The sequence below is a fragment of the Leptonotus elevatus genome, chromosome 11 (genome assembly GCF_054856555.1).
Source record: "Leptonotus elevatus isolate MCC_2025b chromosome 11, RoL_Lele_1.0, whole genome shotgun sequence".
NCBI lineage: Eukaryota > Metazoa > Chordata > Actinopteri > Syngnathiformes > Syngnathidae > Leptonotus > Leptonotus elevatus.
In genome coordinates, this window is record NC_141249.1 from 22665130 (window position 1) to 22685724 (window position 20595).

Genomic DNA, 20595 nt, shown 5'->3' on the forward strand with positions numbered 1-20595 from the left:
GTTTTGTTTTTTTAATTGTTTTTTTAATTGTTTTAATTTTTATTTTTTTTGACAAGTGATTAAACACAAACAGTATATCCGCGAAACCCTCGTAGAAATACGACAAACTTGTGTCATAATCTAGCTAAAAACAATTGTCTATAATATCCCTCGTTTACTTAGAATGTAAACGACAAGGCTTGATTGAACTTAAAATTGAACTTATTAGTGCTCCAATTTGACATGATCTTTACTACAAACCCAGGAGTTTAAGTTACACAGAAGCAAGGACGAGAAAATACAGTCAGTAACGGCGTGTAAAAAAAAACAAAAAAAAAACAGTATAAGTAAAAATACACACCAGTTGTTTGTTTGTTAGCACAAGGCGGCTCAATGTCGAGTAAAAGTGGGACGGGCAGCTGTCGCCAAAGTCGGGAAACAATTGGAGCGTCACCTAGCAAAAAAACACAAAAGTTCCGTGTAAAAATGACACAACGCAATTGTATGGTTGTGATCAAAAGGCCAGCTCAACTTTTAAGAAGCTGCTGCATGAGTCAGACATTTGCACTGCGTGTATAAAAAGAGCATCGCCCATTAAATACTGGTCAACTAGTAAAATTTCCTTTGTAGATGAAGAAATATCTGTGTAAAAGTTGCACAACAAACAATTGTATATTTGTGATAAGGCGAGCTTAATGTTTGGTGTAATTGCAACAGCTGCTGCCAGGAATCTCAGCAGACACAAACACGTCACCGAGTGAAAGCACGCAAGTGTATCTGTGTAAAAACATACAAACAATTGTATGTTTATACCTATAAAGCTAAAGTGACAACCACATCCCCCCTCTGTGTGCTTGGGGTGGTTTTCTCAGAGGAGCGACTTTTCATCTGAGATGCGCAGAGGAAGAAAGGAGTACCAATCGCATAGAGAGACAAATTAGCATATCAGTACGCAGTAAACAGTAGAAGAAGAAAGTGTGACACGAGGATCCGATTCCCTAAGTCGATCGCAAACCAAAGAAAGCAAAACAAGTCTTTAACAATTTAAGTTGGCCTTCTCTGGTTTTTTTTTTTTATTTAGAAAACAAAATAATAAAAAAATTAAGACGAGCAAAATATATATATTTTTTTTAATTTTCCAGATTTTATTTCAAATGTAAAATATCTAAATAAATAAAAAAGTAAATTAACAACCAAAGAATATCAGCGACACGTACAAATTAGTAGTAGATGCTAACCAAAAGAGCATGTAGCAAATGCTAACGTAAAGGACTACCATGGAAACTACAAGGGGAACTGTCTTCTTTTCCCCAAAGGGTTAATAGTTTTTTTTTTTTGTTTTTTTTATATTTTGCTAAGCTCCTTTGATGAGTAGTGTTTTTGAAGAGGGGGTTCACTGTAAAGTATATGTGTTTACATTCTAAAACTGTCAAGTATATTTGTTTACATTCTAAAACTAAACCATGCCAAGACGGTTTGGAATCGACCAGCTGATCTGGTTCGCGTCAGAGTTTGATTCCTGAGCGAGCAACCGACCAAACTTAACCGCAGAAAAGGGAGGAAATGGATGAAAAGTACCACGAAAAGCCAGCTCTAAAAGCCGAGGTTCCCCCGCGCCATGCAGTAGCCCAGTTTGTTGGTGTTGCCCAGGAAGGACATGAAGCCGAAGTAGGCCTTGACGCAGATGTCCTGGTTCAGCAGCAGGACGCCATTGGCCTTCCCAGGCACCGGCTTGGCTTTGTGGGCCTTCTGCGCCGCTTCTTTGAGCTGCTCTCGGAAGTTCTCCATCTGCGAAGGACACGGCCACACGGTAAGATATGACAGATGGCAGAACACGTGGAAATCATGCTAAAGAGAGATGCTAAACAAGGCAAATGCGAAAAAGCTAAAAAAAGGTATAAGGCCTATATAAACATTACAACTACGACCAAAACTGCTAGCCATGTTAGCTTAGCAGGCTAATAGTGGTGGGAAAACTAAGCCTCAACCTACTAGCCTAGCCTTAGCATTTTGAATGAGTCCAACTGTAGCTTACATTAATAAGGAGCCTGTATTTATCCAGGGTTTGTTCGGCGTTTTGGAAGCGAAACAACGTCAAATCTCTCAAATCTTTTTGTAGCACATAATTGTGGAAAATACCTAGCTACTGATGAGTTATTAACATTGTTTTTCAGTTTTAATTTATATTTTAGCCGTTTTGGATTTAGTTATAGCAGTATGGCTCAATGAATAGAATTGTATTCTTATCTGTGTTATTTTCATGAGAAGGGCAACGGGTTTATATATTTATTCGCTATCTCTAAATGGGAGGGCCGGTCTCTGCTGGTCGGAAGGGAGTCAGGCTTATTATTATTGTATTTTTTTTAATCTGATTTATACCCATGGGAACAGATTCTCTTGTATTCACTGAGTTGTAAACAAATGTACTGTGGGCTGATGGGAGGAGACTTTTCGTATTCTCCCACTTTTGTATAAGTATTGATGCCCCACGTTGGACGAGACAGACAACCTGATAGAACACGGCTTCAGTGTCATCAGCCTTTTGTCTTCAGAAGCTTCTGATAATTATTTACCTTTGCAAAGGGACTTCTTCACCAGGATCTCACCATTCAGTTAATTGAACACGCAAAGAGTACAATACTTAATATTGTCTACTCTAACACTACCTAAATTTCAAACATAACATTAGCATTTTTGGTTCATGAGCTCACAACCACTTTAAACAGTTATTTTGGGGCTTTAGAAATGGATCAAAACAAAATAACAAACAACAACTTTGCAACCTCTATGACGCTAAATCAGTTTGCCTTTGTCAAATGCCAGAGAAGGGCTGCCATGCAGGCGTCTTTTGCCACCCGTAAGCACGCTGCCAAACAAATGGCCCCCCCCTCCTCCACCAAGTCGTCCCCGTACTGAGCTGAAATGTTGTGACATGGCTCAAGGGCTATGACTGTGATTGCTCAATTCTCTTCTCCACCTCATGCGAATTAGCAAATTCCTCACCTTGGCCATAATGAAACCGCCGCTTAACTTTGCAAAGCATGACTGCTTTGACTTTCAATTTCTATTTCACGTTCCTTGATCTCATGGCAAAATGTCTTAAAATGTAAAAGAAGGAATAGGTCATATATAATTACTGTATACAGTAGCCATATTGAAAAACTGGCGTACGCATTATTATTCGTATTTGAATGCCCTTTATTGGTTAAATGACTCATGGAGAATTCCAGACCATGTCAGTTTTACCAGAGATGAATCATTTACCCGTATAAAAGATTTCATCATGCTGTTATTTTCTTTTCTTTTTTAATGACCCAATAGAATAGTTGAGTGTGGGGTAAACATCTCACTGAAGCATAAAAAGCAAACAGTAAAACATCTAAGCTGGATGGTGATTGCACGGTGATTCATTCATGTGACAGACAACTATGTGCATCATATTCCCATTATTGCTTTATGTAAAGTTAAAAAAAAAAAGACACATTTTGTTAGCATTCTTAATAATGATAGTGTAAAAAAAAGACATGAATCCGACTTCCAAGGTGAGGCTACGCTTCTCAAGCACAGTGGTATCGTCTTTGGAAACTTACATCGCAAATGGTGTCGAAGGCCTCGCTGATCTTCCTCACGGGGTGTTCTGTGAAAGTGACGTATGGCAGGTCGGTGGCGAAGGGGTTCCACCAGGTAACGAAGGACGGCTCGCTCAGGCGGTCCCAGAAGACCCGCAAGCCTTCGCCTTCACGGCTGGTTAGACAAGATAACATCATTTCCATTATTATTTTTGGTATATTCTAATGTTTGTATTTTTATGTAAGATTATGTTTGTACTTTTTCCTATATTTTATTTGTAATATGTTGTTGTTTTTTTCTGTATTTTTTTTTCCTTTTTGAAATTGCTTCACCCTGTAATATTTCTGTAATAGTTTCTAATGTATGTATTTCTTTTTAATCAGAGGTGGCAAATCCAGGTCCAGAAAATAAAAACCCAGCCACAGTTTGGTTTTAGCCCCAGGTGCTAGCTAGCGAGCTCCCTAGCTAGCTCCCCGGGTCCTTGTTTACCTGCTCGGGAGCAAACTAGCTAGCACAAGGGGCTAAAGCCAAACTGTGGCAGGGTTATTATTTTCTGGACCTGGATTTGCCACTTTTGTTTCTAATATTTGTGTATTCTTTTTTAATCTGTAGATCTGAACATATATTTATTTTTCTAATATTTTTTTTTGTATTATTGTTGTTTTTTGGCACATTTTTTGTCCAGTGTTTTTTATATTTTTACATATATCCATGCATCTATACATCCTCCAAACCACAAATTTATTCTAAATTTTTTTAGCATTATTAGTTTTAGTTTCGTTTACATGTTTTCATGAGTGAAAACGGCTTCAATTTGACTTTTATTTAGGGCACCTGTGGGAGGAGACGAGGTGTGCCAACTCTTGTCAGGATAATGAATCGTGTGTGTGTGTGTGTGTGTGTGTGTGTGTGTGTGTGTGTGTGTGTGTGTGTGTGGCTTCACAGTTTGTGTGGCAAAAGTTTGGGAGAGGCTGCTCTAATACCTGGAAGTTGCTCAGATGTTTGCAAATATCTATTGCTGTCGGCGTTTAATCTAAATAGCAAGAAAGGCAAATCCTCTTCATGTTTTAGTCCAAAAAATATATACTATATACAAAATATATACTGTGGCAGCCCTCATGATTTCCCTGGAGGGGACAAGTAGATCTGTCGGTGCTCCATGGCAACAGCGCCCTCCGGGGTACGCTCATTATGTGAGCGTGATCTCAGACTTAAAGCTAATCAACAGCGTATTCGTCATATTCTGCCTTCTGTCTGCGCGCTCATTTTTTTAAGGGGAAAATACCAAAGGTTTTAATGAAAAAGCCCCCGGGCTACGTCTTCTCTGGGCTAGATGAAGCGTTTCGATGACTGAACGCTTGCAGAGTCGCAAGTCTTTGAAACGTTCCTCAGAACTCTGCATGGTGTTTTGTCCATCAAATGTATTCGAGGCCCGACGCTTAAAGAACGTAATGTCGGAGGAATACGCTACCTTTGTTAGGGGTTCACAGGAAGTTCAAAAATCAAGAGCGATGCTACAATATTTACGACGGCTTGAAGATTGTGTTTTAAAAAAAAAAAAGTTACATCAAAGATGACTAAAAAGCCTGGAGCTAGCTAGCATTGTTGACTGGAAGTTATGCAACGCTCGTATAAATACCATTTGATTAGTCGGTTAGATCAGCTTTGGCGCACCCGCTCGCCCCCTCAACAACAGAACTAAATGTCAAAACAAAACCGTTTACAGACAATATGGCATTGTGTTAGTCACGCAAAGCTGCAAGTCAAAGGAAAAGTTTTGCTGAATTTCATCTTGAATTCTTGCCCTAAACCCAGTCAGTTAAACTAAACCCTACCCCTAACATCTTCGAAGCCAAGTAACCATAACTCCTGAACCAGGGTTCACCAATTCCGGTCCTCGAGGTCCGGACGGAGTCTTGCAGGTTTGAGATGTTTCCGCCCACTAGCACACCTGATCTATATATAAAATCCGCTCATCAGCATGCCTGATAACGATCCCGATCTTTAGTATCAGGTGTGTTGATAGGCAGCAACATCTAAAACCTGCAGGACTCCGGACCTCGAGGGCCGGAATTGGTGAACCCCGTCCTAAAACCAATGTCCTAAACCCTAAAGTCTTGCCTTGTTCCAAAACCTAGCCCTAACTCAAGAACATAAATGCAACCTAAACACCTCAGCCTAACCCGAACACCTAAACATCCTAAGAGTTGAAATTGTGGTTAAAAATGACTTTCTTGAACGTTGGTGAACAGTTGCACAAACTACGGATGAGTAAGCTGGAACGCATGCGATTTGCCAAGAGTCCGGAGATCTTTAATGATCCGTCATCAGGCTATGTGCTCATTTGCTACACAGAACCTTGCACAAGGTTCAATTAAAACACCCCTGAGGCTAAACAACACTCGCCAACGTACGCCACGTTGGGCAAGGGAGTGGCCACGTCATCGCGCAAGCCCATCCAGATGTGTTTACAGAAGAGCTTTTAGCGATGACAATGCCGCCACAGGAACATTTTCTGCGAGGGGGGGGGGGGGGAAGTAAAAGGTGGCACAAAAGCAAAGCCCGGCCCCTCAAAAGACTGATTATATTTCCACAGAGGCGAGTGAGGACGGGGGGTTAGGTGGGTACACATTGGCCTTTGTGAGCGCACTGAGCTATGGCCCTCGTGTAAATGAGGATGTATGGATATATTTTTTAAGAAAGAGCTTTGTGAATTCCACAGGTAAGCTATCAACGGCGAGCCAGACTAGCCCAAACAAGCAGGGAGCAGGGCGGTGCTTTTTTTTTTCAGCCAGAGGCCTTGGACGTCTTCACTGGCTTTAAAAGTGGGAGGGTGCTTGAGTTTTGGACTTTCACTACGACTTAAGAGACAGCCTTGGCCTCTGGCACTTTGAGCGAGGCGCAAATTAGAAACCGTGGGAGGATGGATATGAAATGTGAATTCATAAAATGCCGATGCACTGCGCGGGTAGTCTGGGATCTCAAGACTAAGGCTCAACCAGCGTAGGGGGGCATCTAAACTGTCGCCCCGAGACTTTCTGTGCCTTTTCGGGCATGGCCAGAGCTGGACAAGGACAAAAAAAAGTAAAAAAAATCGTCCCTTGCATTTTTGGCTTTAGGCCAGTCTCTCAGATTTAGATTTATGTAGTGTTAGCTGAAGGAATGTACTTTACTACTATCCCAGCCTGGGTGGACTTGACAGCTATGTTGCTATAGTTACCATTCCCCCACATAAAAAAAAAAAGAAGCTCAAATGTTTGGAAAATTCTGTATCTTAACATTTTCACTGAAGCAACACCCTTCGCTCGCGGCTGTTTTATTGGATTTTTACAGATTTTGCAAGGCCTACCAAAAGAAAGATTATAGTCTCTTCTTTCGTCAGGAAAAAGAGAGGTTTTCTATCTGTTTCCATTTTGCAGCAATTAGCATTAGAATATAGCTAAGTTTCATTATTATTCACAAACCTGTTTAAAACAGTGGCGAAAAGAGCTTTTTTTGCAACATTGGCCCTGGTTGCTCTCTTATACTCCACCTGCTGGCCGTTTTTGTAATAACTACCATTGTTTCAAACATTCACTTCAGTTCAGAAGCCTTCCACATGCTCTCGCATAAAAAACAAAAAAATATAAAAATATGTCTTTGGGAGCATGGTAATATTTAAAATAGAACGTATTTATTCGTTTTTGGGAGCAAATGAGTTAGTTATTTTTAACAATTGCATCAAGGATTGCTACTAATTCAAACTACCGCAATTTTCCTTTAGTCCATTTGACGTGCGATTCCATAACCTCATGATGTCATCCTTCATCCTACACACCTGAAGGTGAGGAAGGTGAGGAAGGTGAGGAAGGTAAGGAAATCCACCCTTGACTGACCTCCTCTTTAGCGCTCCACTTAATCCGCAGTGTGCGCATACACGAAGTGAAACACTGTATTCTGAGCTCGGGGGCGAGTGATGGAAGAAGGAAAAAAAATTCCTCCTGTGGGCTTTCAAGCGCTCCGGACGCGCAAGTCAACACGCAAGATAAATAGAGTGCAGCTCCAGCTGTCATGGCAAGTGGCCCACATTGTCTTGGGGCGAACAAACAAATGTGCACTGATTGCTCAACAGCGCCTGAAGCTTTGTCAGCCACCCATAAGGTGCATGCATGCAACTCAGGGTGTGGAGCGGCGGCCAGAAACAACACAGGCAAAGAGGGCAGACCTGGGAGTAGGAGTTTAGGCCAAGGTTCAGGGTTTGAGGTGCAAGCGTTTAGGGTAAGGGTGAGCTGATGCTTAGGGGTTGTGTGTGAGGTCTATGTTTAAGGGGGTCAGCTTGAGGGCTAAAGGGCCAAGGTTAGTGCTGGGTTCAGGGTTTTGTTTTGGGTTTAGGATTAGGTGTTTTGCTTATGTTCGGGTTAAGTTTAGGGCGGTGAAATTAAGTACATGGAGCTCGATTTCGAGGTTATGCGTTCGGGTCCCGCACTGCTCTCGAGGTGAATGAATTTAGATCAGTACACCAGGAACATCACATATTTATTGCTCTTGATTAATTCATGCATTCCTGAATATTCAGGAGGAAAAGCCCTGTGCACTTTGTGTTTTTAGGAATGTAAATGTTTAATGTTGCTTGCTTTTGCAGTCAAACTGTTGTTCTAATATGTCATCATATTTTATTTAATATTGCGTTGATTCAAATGAGGTCAAAGCAGGTATGGTGTCAGTAAGCAAATTAATTTAATAGATAAGATGGAGGCAGATAACGCCAATCAAAAGTGTTGCAATTATTGCTTAGTTTAGGAATGAAGCTTTGCAAGAGCAACAGCGGTCTCTGCTGGCAGGAGAGGGGACTGAAAGTGCATGGGAGAAATTTAAACAATGTTACCTGTCATCAAGTGTAAAGAACAGAATAAGTCTTTTCTAACCAAAATCATGTTCACAACAAGATGTACATTTGTGTCAAAGAACACATTAAATTGACTATTTAGATCGTGTGTGAAACTTGACACAGGCTTAAATAGGGATGGGCGATATGAGCAAAAAATAAAATCTTGATTTTAATCTAACAAGCATTTATTTAAAGGTTTCATTTATTAAAAAAAAAAATTAATGTGCCCAATGTTCAGACAACAATAATGGATAAATCAGATTTAACACAAATGCAACATTCATAGTTTGTGTTTAAATGCCACAATGAAGTCGTTGGTAGCTATTGTAAACATGTCTTGTAAACCACCCATCCAGGATTCTGACAATCTGACACTTGTGCAAAATTACAACTCACAATAACATCTGGATGTAACCGAACAAAAGAACAAAAGCTTTTAATAACCTAGAAGACAAAATTTGATTTGAGCAAATTTTCAATTTTAAGAATGACGATGTATCGAATTAATTCCATTTATTGCCAAGCCCTCGGCTTAAATGCAAATTATATTGCCCTAACCCTCCCTTGAAACCCAACTAACTCCAACACGAGCTTGATACCCTCCCCCAAGGCTTCAAACACCCTAACCTTGTCTTGAAACACACATTTTAAAACCTTACCATTGTTTGTTTGTCCCGATTGGAAACCCCAAAACCTGCATTTGAAAAACCCTAACCCTGTTTTCAACCCTTAAATCACATTTGAGACCCTAACTTCACACACTAAGCCAAGCCGAGAAATGCTAGCCTTGTCTTGAAACCCTATCTTGAAACCTAATACCAGTCTTCAGACTCTACTCTGAATCGCTAAGGCTAATTTGAAATGCTAACATGAAAGCTTAACCCTGTCGTGACAACATAACTTGAAATCCTAACCCAGGCTAGAAACTCTACTTTGAAACAATAACTCTGGTTTGAAACCCTTCTCTCGAACCTTCACACTGTCTTGAGACCCTACTTTGAAACCCTAACGATGGCTGGAAAAATCTCACTTAAAAACTTGAAAGCAGGTCTGGAAACGACTCTGAAACGACAAACTCGGGCTCATTTGAAATGCTAGCTTGACGTCCTTAGCCTGCCTTGAACCCTTAATATGCAACTCCAGTGTGTCGTCTCGCGAGGCTCACTATTCTGCTGAGTTCTTACGGGCCTCTGCTGGCTGACTGCGTGAACTGCATCTGCTTGTTGAGCTTCAACCAACAGGCAGCGCAGCCTTGTCATGTTTGACGTTTCTCTTCAGGACACTCACCGCTGACGTTGTACGTTGAAGAATTGAATTCAGAAGTAGAGTACAAAATGGAGTTTTATTCTCTTTGGTGCACTGTTATATATATATATATTTTTTTTTTTTAAACGTAAGGAAAAATATTTTCTTAAAAGCTTTTAGACAGTGAGGACGAATGACGTGCGGGGTAATGAGCGAGTCTAGACAGCACTTAAAAACATCTTTGAGCACATCTACAAATGTGCACGTGAAAATATACACACCGCCCCTCAGCACTTTGTGTGTGTGGGGGGGGGGGGGGGGTAATTGGACCAAAGAATGGCAAAAGGATTTGCTTTTTCTTCTGCATTTGTAAAGATTTAAAAAAAAAATTGGGATGAGAAAAGTTCAAATTTGTTCATGATGTTTATATAGTTAGTTGTGTTTTCTGACAAAAAGATCTTACGAAAAACAAAAAAAATTTTAAAGGCAATTTTATGAAAATAAAAATGCTAATAATAAAATTGTTCTTGAGAAAACAGATGCAGAGTTGGAGGTGGGGAAAAAAGAAATGAGAATAAAGGGTTCCCCCCCCCCCAAGGAAAATTTAGTAAAAGTAAAAAGTCATAATGCAAATAAATCAGACGAATCTACGAAGCCATTGGCCGATATTCATGATCCGTCAAAAACGAAAAGTCAGAATCTTACAAGAATAAAATCCTATTTTCAAAAAAGAAGAAAAAAAATCACTATTTTAAAATGAAATGTATTTTCTCAATAAAATAGAAATTTAATGGACCAAAAAAAAGTCACTCTTATTTGAGGGGGAAAAAATATATATATTTTTTTATTAACAAGATTCTATTTAAGAAAATATCACAAAATAAAGTTGTATACAGTAAAAAAAAAGTTTTGTATTGTGGGAATGCTGAAGCATTCTCCACACTTTTTTTTGCCGTGTAACAACTGCCACATAATACTTGCGATTTACAAATGTCAACTTGCTTCAAAGATTCCCGCCTCCCGGGCGACATATCATCTGATTTCACATTACTTGCAATATTCACACAATTTAACGTTAAATATCAACTGTTCCCCTTTCATTTGCAATGGGCCAGACATGGAACTTTTTCTAAGTATCGCTTTCCACACCCGCCTCCATACATATGACTTATCAATATTAGCAGGTGTCTGATACTGCTCGGTGGCACAGCTGGTAAATTGCGTACCCAGGAGGTCATTTCACAATTTATGTCTCAATTTACTTCCACATTCGTTCAAATCTTAGCATTCAGCTTTCAGCATTCCCACGCAATTCCTGCAGAAATTGCACTTAGTCTATAGATAAAGGTTCTATTTTATGAAAAAAATTAATATTAGAAAAAAACATTTTAATTGCCAATATGAGAATATAATGTTACCTTTGTGGGGTATTTTGAAGAAAATAAAGTCAACAGTATTAGAGGATTTAAAAAAAAATTTGCGCAAAGAAAGTTGACATTTTATAGGCAGAACTTGATGAGGACTCATTTTTCCCGCAGATCACTTTCCCGCCAAATAAGAGGCGGTGACAGAGTGACCTCGTCGCAAAATGAAGACACTTCCTGCGGGACAAAAGAAGAGAAGAGCGAGAACGCCGCCCTGGCTTGGATCTGTCGCTCTCCCTCGATTGTCCCGCGCGTCTTCCACCGGCTCTTTTATGTATAATTTAAGGGAATGCGCGCGAGATAAAGCCCGGAATAAAGACGACGCTCTCTAAGCTCTTCACAGCGCATTACATTTTATTCATCAAATTAGCCGGCGTCGCTTGCGCTATCCCCCGAGCCGCCTTTAAAAAGGTTCACATCAAAAGGGCCGCGTTCATTTTAGCCGCTAATCAGCTAAGTGACAGCTCCAAGTGACAGCTCTGCACTTCCTAACGTTCCAGACAAAAAAAAAAAAAAAAAAACGGCATGCTCTTGCGACACCTCGTTTGAGCTGCGCGAACCCATCGACGCTCATGTCGCGTTTGTACGACACGAACTTTGCAAAATGACTTGTAAGACTAAAAGAAGATTCATGAAGTATTAGGGTCACACTGATGAGAAAAACAAGCGTCATATTTCTACCAGAATAAAATTGAAAAAGGTGGTAAGTATCACAAAGTTTTTTTTTTTTAATCCTTTTTTTTGTAAGGGAGAAAAAAGTAGCAGAATTACAAGTTCGTATTGAGGACAGTTTGCTTGTTAAAAAACATTGGATTTTGTTTTTTTTTCAAGCAACAAGAGAATCAAGTTAAGAATAAAGTGACATTTTGTTTAAAAATGTTTACCGATACATGAAATCTCATGAGAAGTCACAATTTTTCAAAATTACCACTTTTTTTCCCATCAAAGACTGTAACCGTACAAGAATAAAGTAATATTTTTGGCAAAAGAAAGTTGTAAGAGAGTGTGAAATAGGGATAGACCGATAATCAGCATGCCCAATTATCGGCGCCGATATTTGGGCATTTTGACGAATATCGGTATCGATCTTTTTTCAAAATCTGATTGCAGATAAAAAGTAAAGCTAAAACTATTTTAATCTCGGGGAACTATTTATTTAAATGTTCAGTTAACTTTATAAGAGATGCTGCTGATCCTGGGAACCTTCTGAACCTTTTGTTTTTGTTTGACATTAAAACAAAGAAATGTGAAAGATTTCAGAATATTTTAAATTTGGGAAAAAACAGCTATGGTATTTTCTTTTCTAACTTCCCATTTAACTTTTTAAGACGTACTTATAACCTTGGGAGCTCCCTCAACATTTTTTTTTTTTTTTTTAGAAATTTAAAATGAAGAATATTGTTTAGCATTTAAAAAAAAAAAAGACGAAAAAAAACTTCTACATTTGGAAAAGTCTGAAAATTTGTTGAATAAGCATTAAAGCTTTAAGACCTTACAACAAAGTCAAGATTGGCATTTGTATTTTTGCCCCCCTTTTTACTCAAATGAATATCGGCTTCAAATATCGGTTATCGGCCTCCTTGACTACTAATAATCGGCATCGGCCCTGAAAAAAACATATCCGTCTATCTCTAGTGTGAAAAGTTGAGATTTCACACAAGTATGACTTTTTCATGACAAAAAAAAAAAAACTTGATTCTTCCAACACTAAAAAAGTATGTTCCCAACATTCCTTAGTACTTTTGAGGTATGATGCAAAAAGAAACCCTTGGCTGTAGAAGCAAAGGGGATTTTGTCTCTTTGTATAAAACAAAGTGGAGCATGAGCTGGATAATTACAAGGAATTTTGGAAACTCTCGAGGCAGAGACTTTTTTTCCCCCCTCCATTTTTTTTTTTAATTAGCTCCTTAAACCTAACAAAGAGCTTCAGCGATCAAGTGTGCGCGCTAAGCTAAGCTGACAATGAGCCTGATGAGCGGAGAGATGGACTCGACTGAACCATCTCCATCACGTCGTCGCGCACTTACTGGAGTACGGATTTGGGCGGGAAGGTGAAGCTTCCGCAGCAGATGCGATCCACCATGTTGAGCGGGACCTTCTGGATCTGCTCGCACTGGAACATGACAAAGTCGTACTTGCAGATCAGCAGGAAGTTGTCGGTGAGAACGGCCAAGCGCTCCTTTTCGTTGTTCCAGTGATCCACCCTGAAGTCAAACGTGCCGTCATTACTTGTAGTTATAGTCACGCAAAGTCCAGGTGGGAATGTGAGCCGGAATAGCTCGCCGTGATCGGATAGTGGTTAGTTTCTCTGCGTTGTGGCCGCAGCAACCCCGGTTCGAATCCGGGTCACGGCAACTTTTATTATGGAAGTTGTATCCCAATAAATCGATGCAAAACATCTGGTATGATGTCAAGTTGGAATCACACAAGAAAATGTTGCTTGTTAAAGAAAATACTTTTATTTTTAACCTTGGAAATAGTGATGTCACTATCGACTATTTTTAGAATCGATTTATCTATCGATTATTAAATCGATTAATCGACTAATCAGATTTAATTTGGCATTAAAGTGTATTTAAAAAAGGCATTCCCCCACTGATTATTGTTTATTTATCATTGCGTACTTCGTATTCGTAGCGTGATTAAAAAAAAATTCAGATTTTGATTAAACACAGAAGGTAACCGGTCTTTTTTTATGAAGGACTACTGAAATGAGTGAACAAGCAACTGTTGATATGCTGAAATCAGAGGATTCGGACAATTTTAAAATGGTTTCAAACGATTATTCGATTATTAAAATAGTTGTTGATTAATTTGATAATCAATCACTTGTCGATTCATCGATTCATTCTGACAGCTCTACTTTGTTTGATTTAAATGTGTTAAAGAGCAGATTACAATCAAATACATTTTCCATATTATTAATTTGACTCCGTTAAGAGTAAATACATGAAAATATGACATACCTACCTATGTTTCTCTCCGGCAACATAAAGACGCATCGCGTAGCATGATGGCTACAGATTTACTGAAATAATTGCCAAAGTGGAAACGCAAACTGCAACAATGATTTGGTGAATGCGAAAACGGCAGTTGTTTTTTTTCTCATGCTAGCTACTCCGTTAATGGCCAGAGCGCACTGACAGAATGATTGATGTTGTTTTGTCTGATGCTTTCTCTTCCTGCCTTTGAAAACTCTTTAATTGGACCTCGTCAAGAGGGAGAAAATGACTTTTTGTGCTGTGTTGGAAGGGCTGGAAGACGACTCCGGCGCTGGCGTTTTAGTAGCTCGTAGTCAATTTTTTGCACGCGGTGGCTTCAGGTTAATACAAAAAAAAAAACATGTATCAGAGGTCTGCTCAATTATGTACTATAAAAGCTCGAAAAATTTCACAAAAACGCCCGTGGCAAAAAAAGATCATAAAGTATGCATGCGAGTGTTTCTAAGGCCTCCGCTCCATTATATATTTTTTAACTAAGCAAATAAAGAGAAGGAAATTAAGCAACTCACCTTTCAAAATTAATAAGCACTTGCTACTTTTTTGCTGGCAAATATTTTAATACACACAAAAGCACTGAGTTCTAAATTGGGGGGGTCGGGGGTTCACATTTGCGAGGCACGTGGGCAAGGTCGGGTTATTACTTATAAGAAATAGTGATGTCACTATCGACTATTAAAATAGTATCCTCCTTAATTACTGTTTATTAACCAGTGATTAATGTTTATTTTGTACTTTGTATTCATATAGCTAAAAAAAAAAAAAAAAAAAAAAAAAAAGGGCAAATGATGTTGAACGATGTTACCGGTTTGTTTGGTCATTGTTTTCCAAAGTAAAAACAGATGTTTGCAAATGTCTTATTTTGATGAAACACAGAAGATAGAATCATCATAAAGGAATACGGAAATAAGTGAAGAATTAACTGTTGATATGCTGAAATCAGAGGATTTGGACAGTTTTTAATTTAAAAAAAAAATGGCTCCAAACGATTACTAAATGATTAGAATAGTTGTCGGTTAATTTGATAATCGATTACTTATCGATTAATTTTGACAGCTCTAATAAGAAAGAAAAAAAGTGAGCGTGACGAACTTTGACACGGGGTCAGGTTGACAACAACGGCAAACAAATTGGGACCACTATTAAAAAGAAGTTGGAAAGTTACAGGAAAAATTGGGGGAAATAAGAAAACGCAGAATAACAAAATTCCAGCCGCCAACCGGTTTGGTGAAGCAAAGTCAATGTGACTTTCTGGAATCGCTGGTTGGCCTCCATTTTGTCAGGCTGAAACTATTCACGTTGATGAGAAGAGATAACAAGTTCTACACCTGACGTCAAATGTAAGTGGAGCAGAAAAATTCCTAAAACTTAATATTATTATTATTGGCAGCATGTTGAGAAATAGCAAGAATCAAAAGCGGTTTAGAGCTTCCGAGCTCCCCACAACATAAAAATAAATGTATTAAATTCTTCAACAAGACTAACAAAATATGGACAAAGTATTATGGCGCTCTGGATTCCTCACAGATGCAGACTCGGGTTTACTTCCTGGCATCCTGTTCTGTTATTTTTCCAACTTAATAGTTGCATTTAATGGATAGAATGCGGAAGCAAGGAAACGCGTGCGTCGGTGTTTGGACTCACTCTGCCAAAAGCCAGATGCCGAGGACGTTGCTGTCAACTTCTTGCTCCACCAGAACTTTAACCTCTTTGATGGCTTGGTGCAGCGTGCCGGGCTGCATGGAAAAACAAACGCACCCAGCATATGTGAAAAAAGCAGGTTGGGGGGGGGGGGGGGAGGAGGGGGAAGTACAAACAAAATAAAATGTTACAGCAACAAACAACAACATAGAGCCACTGGAACCTACATTTTGCTTTTTCCTCGTCTTTTATCGGTGACAAGACTCATCATACACTGTTAACATAAGAAAGTGGGAACTAAAAAAAAAATAATAATAATAAAAGAGCAATGATGATGACATTTCCGAATGAACAATACTGAGCTCTTAGAAAAAAAAGAAAAAAAATAATAATAATAAAAAAAGAAAAAAAAGAAAAAGAAAGTGGGAACTATCGCTTACTTGAGTGTTTTGCATTCTAGCATTTTGATATGCCACACTTGTGAGGTGGTGGTGGTGGATGGAGTTTGTCCGTAAAGGAAAAGCACAAACTCTTAACAGACTTACAGATTTGTGAACACTATTTTTTAGAGAAATAGGTCTATTGTTTGCGTAGCAATTCTTCTTAAGACTTCTGAGATCGGCTTGAGAATAAATTTGAGGAGCTTCATTTACACAGGTAGTGTTTTGCCACCATCTTGTCGAAAATGACAAACCTTTTAGGAAGGGGCAGCAATCACACAGATTGGCACAGATATAGTGCGTGTTCACTGTGTCTTTTTTTCTTTTTGGACAAACCCATAGCAAAATTAAGTTTCAACGCCAACAAGGGCGGATCAAAGAATACAAGACTTTTCTCTAATATTTCTAGTTTCTTTGGAAAAACTATGTGTGTGTGTGTGTTTTTTTTTGTTGCTAGACCTTTGCAAATATTCATACATATTTAGTTGACATTTCACTTCGCCCAGCAGACAATATGAATCTCCGCCAGGGAGAGTGTACACATATTTTGACTGTGGCACTAAGATTCACACATTACAAACCACACAAAAATAAATATTACAATTGCTCATTTACATGTTGAAATGTTTGCTACTTTACTACTTTGTTAATAAAAGTAAAAACAAAAGAAAAGCCAAACAAGTAAAATGGGATTTAGATTCGTTCGATGTCATGAAATCACAATTTACCCTGAGGACGAAGAACTTCTTGCATTTAAACTGATTCAGAGAGAGCGCCGGCTCTCCGGAGGGGTCTCCGAACTGACAGCGGCTCGCCGCGCACTCAATCGCCGGCTCTTCGACTTCGGCGCCGGACGGCTTCTCCGCTTTAGTAGTTGCCGTTGCCGCCGCAGGAGACTCGGAAGCCGCTGGCTGAGCGGGGGCCGCCGCCGCCGCCGCCTCCATGGAAGCCTTTGGGATAAATGAAAAGCGTTCACAACAGCGATGACCAAAACAACAACAACAACAACAACAAAACTCACCTCAACTGACGACATAAAACAACCACAGACAAAGTTAAGTTTCCTTCTTCTGTGACGAAACCTCGAGATTTTACTGTCAGGGAATACTCAAGAAAAGAAACTTGTGACAGGTGCAGCAAGAACTTCCTGTTTCCGGGTGTGGCTCTTGCCACGTGACCCAAACTATTTGCCCGCTCAAACAATCATCCAAGCATCAAACATTCGATTTATTCACGATGAATTAAAATAATACCTGGTCAAAGTAATATTTTTTTTTTACATACATGTGAGTGCCAGTGATTCACGAAGCCCAAGAAAACGATAAGTAGTCATATATTTAATAAAGAATTACTGTAGTCCTCAAACGTCACTACAGGCGTGCGTTTTGTGACGTCACCATTGCACTGATGTACAAGACGAACAAATAAAAACCTAAATGGGGTAAGTCATTTAATAAGAGTTTTCAGTTGTATTAGTGTCTAGTGATTTGATATTACAACAACTTGGAAGTCAGCAAGCAACGCACAATTGATTTTATTTTATTATTAGTGTCACGTAGAAAGGAGGCCTAATGATAGTAAAATAACGTTAGCATTTTCAGCTAACCACAGCATGCTTATGTATAAGTACATTGGAACACATTGGAGCAAACAGGTGTACTGTATACAGTGTGACATATTCAGCGGACATTCTCATGATTTTGACGCCTCATTTAAGATATTTGGCTTCTTTTTTTTTATACAGGGACTTTAAATAATATAACTATAACTTACACAGCAAGTAAATGTTTTTGTATTTTGTGCATTCATTGTTTGAAATTTCATGTTGAGGGAAAGAAAATGTCAGCCAATTCTAGAATGGCCCATTTAAGTTAAATCCCAAGCACTTTCTGTCTTTTCACTCTTTCCGAGTCTAATTTAATGTAGATTCGACACATCTTTGTAGCAAAAATAAGTTTTGCGTTGTCAGCTTTCTAGTCTTGACAACCATTCACTCCACGACGACGTCGTCGATGCTTAGGCCGAAAAGAAAGCCTGTGGGAGTCGCTAAGCAGCCGTGAGGAATGGGAACCGTCACAAGCCTTTCTCTTGACAGCTGCACGGGTTTCCCAGGTCCAACGAGGCGGTTTGAGATCCGGAACGATCGAGATTGAGCGAGAGTGTGGCCTCGCGTCAAAAAACGTTAGCTTTGGTGCTGATTGACTCCTCAAATAATTGGCCGCTGCTATTTTTCCAGGATTTTGTGGGTGTAAAGATCTCATTGTGCAACAAATCGCCCGTCGGCTTCATTGTCCGGTGGCGCGTTTAAAACGCCATTGAGTGATATTTTTAGGAAGACATGCGTTGAAAATCCTTCATCAACACTGTCAACATTGTTTACCGTACACATCTGAGAGCTGTCAAGTCATCCCCGCGTTCAATGAAGCTGTCATAAATAATTCTGCTGTGATAAAAAAACAAAACAACCCTTTTTCGGATAAGTCGTCTGTTGTTTGGAAGACAATCTTTCTGCACATCGAGCAGGAAAATATCTTAAAAATGTACTCCTTCCTCTGTGTAAACACTTCCTAGACAGAAATAACACACAAAACATATGCAAATGATGTTCTACATAGTGTAAACATTTGACTTATAGTTGCTTTCTGCTGTGTAAGTGTTTTTCTGTGTTCACTTTTACCAACACACAGAATTTGCAAACCAAGAAACACAGACTGACCAATCACAGCGCAGCACAGAACAGCAGCCGATCACCTTCCTTGTGGCTTTACGTGGAGTTCAAAGACACAAAAAAGGTAACAATGATCATTTTTATTGATGAATGCAGACTCTGGATAAAGCTATGTGGTCGTCCACATAGTCCCTGGAATCTGCTCAATTGACCAGCACACCTTCAAGTTCAAGTTAGCTCAAAAAACTAATCCTTCTGTCAAAAATTTAATGCATAATTTATGTTAAAAAAAAAAAAAAAAATTATAAAAATGTACTTGTATTTTTCCATCATTTGCTCCCAAATGTAAAGTCGACTCGCCTCCCAGAATTGTGTTTCCCCCCTTGAGATCTTCCACCGCATTGGGATTATAGTCCCCAAAAAATAAAATAAAAATAAAATAAAGAGCTCAGCGTGACTCGTGGATTCCTGCTGCTACACAATACGCTACTTTTTTTTTACGTAAGCAAGTGAACTTGGAAAGCCTTTGCCCCCATGATGCATCGCTGCAGCCCGAGAGGCGAGGATAAGAATAATCCATAATGTTGTATCTAGGCCAAGCAATCAAGACGGCGTAAAATGCGGAGATGTTCCTCTATCTCCTCACGTTTACGTCTTCGACATACGCCGTACGTGTTTATCGCTGATGGGCTCCGTCATGAATTAATCACACAGTGAATAATACACGAGCTTCCTTTTAATGGATTGCGAGCGAGCGTTTGCCATTGTTGTGTGCTTAATGCTTGCGTGTAACTTATGATCATGCATCACTCTTGGTTTTTTTTTGTTGTTGTTGTTGCGACCAATAAAAGTCAGATCAAACTTACCTTCTCACTTTCAAATAATGAAAATAGACCATATAGAAAGAAACTGGTACTATTGGAAAACCTTTTAACAGGACAGGTGATTATTATAAAAAAAATTTAAAGTCACATTCAAACATTTGTAACTCTCATACCAGTGTAAATATAAATGTGCTACGAATAGTAACACTTAAATGTGACAATAAGAGTAAAAATAAGTTAACCATAACAGTCATACACAGGTCAAAAGTTATGACCTGCTAATAATATTCTTAAGTTATGCAAGCTTATGAATAGGTTAACCACTGCAATTAACATTCTTAATGAAAAGTAAGTTATTGATTTAGTGCACAAAATTCTGAACGTTCAGAAAAAAAAAGAGTCACCAGCTGTTAATTACAATAATACAGTGTTCACAAATTTTTATTTGGCCTAGTTATGCTGCTATTTTTGTCCTTCTTTGTAATATTTGGGTAAATAAAAGCGGCTCTTTCTTTCATTCAACATAATCAAATTAAAAATTTTAAACAAAATATGGAATATTTGGTACATTTTTTTCTTTGAATTCTTCTTAGCAACTCAACAGTCGGGTTTCCATCCAATTGTTTCAAACTTTTTACTGAAAATGCACAAAACGGACATGCGACTTCTGCCTATTTCCATCTGTTCTTCTTTTGCAAATATTGAAAGGGGACTACGCCGCTGTAGGTGGCGCTATACACCATAGAAGAATTTAAAAGAAGAAGACGAAGACCATGAAGCGACTGTGCAGTGCAATGACGTGATATGAGTTTTCTTTTGTAGTTCTTGATAAACCGGAACGTTTCTTTGCTGTTTTCCATCAAAAATAGCATTAATATTCGTTTATTTAATTAATTCCAAAAAGATTTCTGTTTCGTCGTCCCCCCAAAACATACCGT

The 20595-nt window shown here is 39.0% G+C and overlaps 1 protein-coding gene across 1 annotated transcript; it reads right to left on the reverse strand.

Moving 5' to 3' along the window:
* Positions 1-17354, reverse strand: tprg1 (tumor protein p63 regulated 1). Its single transcript, XM_086088217.1, has 7 exons — positions 17187-17354; positions 16894-17115; positions 15729-15820; positions 13113-13289; positions 3570-3723; positions 1558-1767; positions 1-433 (listed from the first exon to the last, which is right to left on the reverse strand). The coding sequence occupies exons 1-6, from the start codon at positions 17199-17201 to the stop codon at positions 1573-1575; spliced, it is 855 nt and encodes a 284-aa protein (XP_085944343.1). The 5' UTR covers positions 17202-17354; the 3' UTR covers positions 1-433; positions 1558-1572.
* Between the last annotated feature and the right edge of the window lie 3241 nt (positions 17355-20595).